The sequence below is a fragment of the Schistocerca piceifrons genome, chromosome 7 (genome assembly GCF_021461385.2).
Source record: "Schistocerca piceifrons isolate TAMUIC-IGC-003096 chromosome 7, iqSchPice1.1, whole genome shotgun sequence".
Lineage (NCBI taxonomy): Eukaryota > Metazoa > Arthropoda > Insecta > Orthoptera > Acrididae > Schistocerca > Schistocerca piceifrons.
Window position 1 is genome coordinate 218,739,590 of NC_060144.1, and position 6,000 is coordinate 218,745,589.

Consider the following 6,000-nt stretch of genomic DNA (forward strand, 5'->3'; position numbering starts at 1 on the left):
CGCTCGTCCACAAGTTGGAGTACTCAAAGATGTGCCTCCTCCGGGTTCCTCGCCGCCTAACAGAAGACTATAAAAAACCAACGAAGGACCATCTGTGCGGAACTGCTTGCGAGGTGCAGTGACCATTTTTTGCCGAATATCGCCACAGGCGATGAAAGATGGGTTCATCACTTCGAACTGGAAACAAAACAGTGCCACACCACCCTTCCTCCGAAGAAAAAGTCCAAAGCCACTCTCTCTGCCGGTAAAGGCATGTCAATGGTCTTCTGGGTCTCTGAAGGGGTTATTCTGTTTGATGTCCTCCCTTATGTCCAACGATCAATTCTGAATGTATTTTGCTGCCCTCAGTAAACTGAAGAAACGACTTCAGCCTGTTCGTCGCCACAAAGATGCAAATGAACGTCTCCTTCTCCATGATAACGCAAGGCCTCGCTAGTCTGCGCACCCGGCAGGAGCTCACAGTCTTCCTCGTCCACCTTACAGCCCGCATCTCAGACCTTCAACCTTCCCACTCTTTGGCCCAATGATAGACGCACTCCGCAGGAAGCAGTAGTCGATCATGGGGAAGTGATTGATGCACCAAGAGGCTGGGTGCGACTTGGACCAGTATAGTGATATCATGTGGCCATACAGGCCCACATGACGTGGCGTAAGACCGTAGCAACGATTAGAGATTGCCAAAACTGGCCAGCAATGTAATGTGATACACGACGAAAGGTCTACCGTATAAAGAGTTTTACAGCTTAGGTGAAAGTTTAAAATAGTTTTACCGTTCAGAAATGATTTGTTGTAGTTCTCCACGCTAATTAGTCCTGTATAAGCCTCAACTCTTCCGTACTGCGAAAGACATCCATTTGATCCATTTCGTTACTGTGATGAAGCCCTCGTCCCCACTCCTTTCCCATTCCTTTATACTTCAAGATGTATCATATCAGTGGATCCCTTTTTTAGTCAAGTTGTGCCATAAATTTCTTTCCTCCCCAATTATATTAGGTATCTCTTTATTACTTGTCCAGTATACTATCCAATCATCATCATTTTTCTGTAGCACCACATCGCCAGACTGCATTTCAAATCCTCTCCACTTATGCCATCACTTAATCTACTACAGGGATGTCAAAACTTATTTACTACTTTCACTGTCAAATTTCCTAATTTAATTCCCTCAGCATCGCCTGTATTAATTCCATTGCATTCCATTATCCTTGCTTTACTTTTATTCGTGTCTATACTCGTATTACAATATTTTTTCAAGACTCCACCCGTTCCATTCAACTTCTCTTCCAAGCCTTTGCTGTCTCTGAAAGAATTACGCTATCATAGAAGAACTTCACGTTTTCACATTTCTTCTCCGTGAACTTAGTTCACCTCTCGCCCTTGGGTTTCTTTACTGCTTTGTCGACGCACAGATTGAATAAAATTGCGGTTAGGCTAGAGTTATATCTCCCGTCTGTCTCAATAACTATGTCCTTTTCATTCCTTTTGAATCTTATAACTACAGTCTGGTTTCTACAGAAATCATAGGTAAACTTTCGCCTTGAGTATTTTATTGCTGGTATCTTCAGAATTTCAAAAACTGTATCCAGTCAACATCGTCAAAAAGCTTATCTAAATCTACAAATGCTACACATGTCCGAAGGAATATATATATATAATGTGACGCCGAGCAAAAATCCATTCAGTCCGAAATGGCGAGAAATGGGTTGATGCGTATGTGACGCCATGATAGCAGTGTGTAACAAGCTGGGATTTTTGTCGGATGGGAAGCGTATTCGAATGGCAGAAGCGGTCGCTGGAGTCAAGCGGGAGATCCGGGTTCGAGTCCCAATCCGACACAAATTTTCACCTGTCACCATCGATTCATTTCGATGCCAGATGCGGTTAATGACCTTTGAATAAATAAATGGAAAGGGGATGGTCATATAGTGAGACAAAGGATGGGAGATGGACGAATAAGACTGTGTTGGATCCTACGTGATGAGAAAAGAGCTAGAGGTTGACCTCATAGCAAATGGATTGAAAATATAAAAATTAGCATAAAAAATATGGATGCCAAAAACAGATGACGGTAATGTGTGGAGGATCTTGGAATAGCTTTGTATCCAGTAGTGGACGGTAAGAGGTTAATGATGAACTGTGAAGTTTATTTTGGTCCTTTTAACGTTATTGTTGTATGCTTGCTGTTTTGAAAAAAATGTATGCCAGTGGTAGTGCATTAATCAAAATACTTTTCCTTCCTAACTGATAAGATGGTTTAGTTTTTTTAACTGTGTTTATGCGATATGTGATGCATGTCAGTCCTATTGCATTAAATGCACGAAAAATATAACCATAAATTTGTCTATCTGGAAAGCAACGATGAAACGGCACCCTGTGTATGTGTTCCAGACAAGCTGTCCAGCTACCCGTACAAGCACCTACGGGGCGGCGTCCACTTTGTGTCATCGATCCCTAGGACGGTGGTAGGCAAAGTGAAGAGGGCGAACCTCCTGCAGACTCTCACCGCACAAGCCGAGCAGACGGCGCAGTGACGGCAGCCGTCGTATCAGCCAGTGATGTGAGAGACTCACAAGTAGTCACTGACGAGTCAAGAGAGTTCCCTACTATTCTACTGTGGTATCAAAGCATTACTCATGTTACAAAGTGATTAACACATCTCTGGTTTCCTTATTAATAAAGTCGTAATTGTCTATACATGCAGTTTATTCATCAGTGTAAACTCCACACTCCTTCACCTGCCCATAACAGAAGCGACTGGTATTCTTCTCCACTCCACTACACTGAAAATAAAGCATACAAACAGGTGAGTCAGAAATAATTATTCCGCGAATTGTGGAGGTTTGGAGGGTACAATTAGGATCTAACAGTCGTCATCTGCAGCATAGATGACGATTAATGTGATGACGATGATGATGACGAATATGGTGTTCATGCTGAGTTCGGCACGCTACGTTGCCCACAAGCGAATCCAAAATTTTATACGGCTGGATCTATATCTGAAAGCGTCGGTTCACTTTATTACGTGACCTGGGATGTTGATTGTGGGGACTCGTTTCGCAACAGAACACTCGCGTTCAACACCGTAAGGTGGCCTGCGAATTACATATGTAGCTGTAGAAAAGACGTGTCTGGCTTGAAGCTTAGCAGTAGCAGCATCAAAGTTGCACTTACACAATACGAAACAACCTTGCGCAACTATTTCACGAGGCAAGTCTCGTGGAGCAGAAAAGCACCATTACGTCGGGATGACACTGTCAACAACATAAATAGCAACTGCCTCAACTTTAGCAAAATCCTTGTATACAGGCCATGATGCATCTTGTTAACTTTTCTAGAAGTCTACGCTCTACCTATTACTGAATTCAGGATGGAGATTACAATCTACATACAACCATCCTGATTTAGGTTTTCCGTGGCTTCTTCAAATTACTTAAGGATAATACCAGGACCGTTCCAGTTATAAAGTCATGGACGCCGACCTGTCCCATCCTTCCCAAACCAGACCGGTAAGCATGTACGGGGGACTTAAAAAAGTAAGTTATACATGTCGTCCGACGCGAAGACTATTGCGGAACACCACTGACGCAATGTCAGGAGAGAATACATGTTCTGCGTTTCCTACAGATACTGATAACAGATGCATCACAGTCCGGGAATGAAATGGCACGGCAATTGGAAGATACGGTGAAGTACGCGCGACAGCACTATCCGTATTAATCTCGTAAATAAAACGTCTAAATTGCATGGATTTGCTGTGAAATTCTTACAGTATATGCACCAAATACAGTATCGCGTTGACAATATTGAGATGGTATCAACAGTCTGATCAATAGTTTTATACCAATGTCGACAAACTGCAGTTATTCTTTTCGTATGAAATTTTCCTTCACTTGACGTATGTTCTCGCCATTGTTTTTCGACGAAAGAGGACTATGTATACTTAATAGCAGTTCTACTCATCAGTGGATCATTTTACAAGCAAATTCAACATGTCATGGTGTTATAATTGGAGAACAGCTGAAGTAACTCAGATACAGGGTCAATCACCTTGTGGTGTGCTTATTCTAAGACCTTTGGTACACACACCATCAGATTATTTGACTTGTCGCTCTAACGAAGTAGGCGAGTGTCAGCAATATGTCTCGTGGTCTTATCGTGGCGTGTTTATCTTCTACCGTTAGCTCAGACGATAGAAATGCCACTTGCACGCTTAGAGTAGCAGATTGACGGTGACCAACTTTAAACAGAACTTGATTAATTTTCACACATATTTATTAAAATAATAAAAAGCATATTACGTAACTTGATTCTGGATGCTATTTACAATTGACAATCTGAAGTTCCTTTGGTCTTGGTACGTTAATCTTATTCTCACATATCTCTGATACTTGACAAAGTGTCTATACATTTCTCTTCATGGCTATGTACAGGAATATGATAATCTTATTAGGCGCAGACTGAAACTTGACTACAGACTAATGCAGACTGACGAATCGGAGGTCTGTACACTCGTTATAATACCTCGAGCGTTCAGGTATTTTAACGAAATCGTCGAAATGAATGGAACTGATTTGAAATTTCGTTAAAGAAGAATAATAAATTTTATCTTTTGCTTTTAAGTTAATTTTCTTTCGTGCGAACTTTGTTGTAGAACCACTCTGTTATTTTCGTGTGGTAATAAAAATTTTTACTTTCTTAAGAATTACGTACATTTAAAGAAAAAATAATATTTACGTGAACTCATATGAACTGGTTAAGAATATTAGGTTGAGAATTGAGTCCTTTAAATCTTTCGGCCTTGGCATACACTTTCCAGATGCAGTGGGTTTTTTGTTAAATATTTTTACTGAATTTTATCCCGGCACTAGCCATAGAACACAAGATTACCTCTATTAGCAGAAAATGTTTTAATTATTGCCAAGCCGACATTTATCACTGATCAAACCTACTTCACTATGCATTTGAGTTATTTTAAAGAACCAAACTGTTTAAATTTCAATGTTAACTAACATTAACTATCCGCCTACGAATGCACAAACGTATAATTAATTCAAATTTTATCAGCCACAGAATCACTGAAAAAGAAGAACAATTTCTTATTTCACTATTGATTTTTATGCATCTGTTCCCGATTTACGGGTTTGATAATTTTTTAAATGTGCCGCCTCTGCTATTGTTGGTCGCGGCACAGCCCAGCAACACCGCTAAAAAATGCTGAAAAATTCTAAAAGAAATTTTATAGATGACGTGGGCAAGCTAATTTACATAAATAATTCACACATTTGATAAATTCTGATATATTTAGATCAAACAGTAGTACAACTCACATTAATTCGTAACGCATCGTCTAATGGCGGCTAAGTCCAGACCGAGACAAAAGAAGTCTACACATTCGTAAAAAACTCTTTCACAGTGTCCTACCGCAATGACTTCTGAACAGAGAAGACCAAAGAATACATAATGCATTGTGCTTAAATAGTATTGCTGACTATTAACATTTCTTTGCAAATTGACGATATTATTCTCTTCTGGCAACATTTTATATCTCTGCTATCGCAAATACTGACACATTTTACAATCACATAATAAATACAGAAAAATTCCTATCCTAAATACAGAGAAATATTACAATAAAAAATATAAGGAGAATAACAAATGTCTTTTACACCACATTCAGTAATATTTTTGTTCAATAATTACGATATACACAACTTGCCCAGAGCGGCGTATATGGTACAAATAAACTCTTGTTCTTTAATAACATGAGTTTGCCAGGGAACGTTACATTGCCCCCTGGCAGCATTTGGCAAAGAGTTTTTACACTTTGACACAATGGTGCCAGTAACGTTCTTTACACTTCTGTATTTTTTTACGGAATGGCTCTTTTATTTAGTCCCAGGGTTATATAAGTTCATGGCTCCCCCATTTGGGCGTAGGCAAACAGGAAACCTGGGCAAAAATGTGCCGGAGCCCAGCCATCCCAGTTGGTTCATGGTCAAT

General features: G+C 40.0%; 1 protein-coding gene across 1 annotated transcript in view; it reads left to right on the forward strand.

Moving 5' to 3' along the window:
• LOC124804999 (4-coumarate--CoA ligase-like 5) overlaps positions 1 to 2,694 on the forward strand; it is a 166,744-nt gene extending 164,050 nt beyond the window's left edge. Inside the window, exon 9 of the mRNA XM_047265396.1 lies at positions 2,389 to 2,694. Within this exon, the coding sequence (XP_047121352.1) occupies positions 2,389 to 2,531 (143 nt within the window). The 3' untranslated portion in view covers positions 2,532 to 2,694. The remainder of the gene's footprint in view (positions 1 to 2,388) is intronic.
• The last annotated feature ends 3,306 nt before the right edge of the window (positions 2,695 to 6,000 follow it).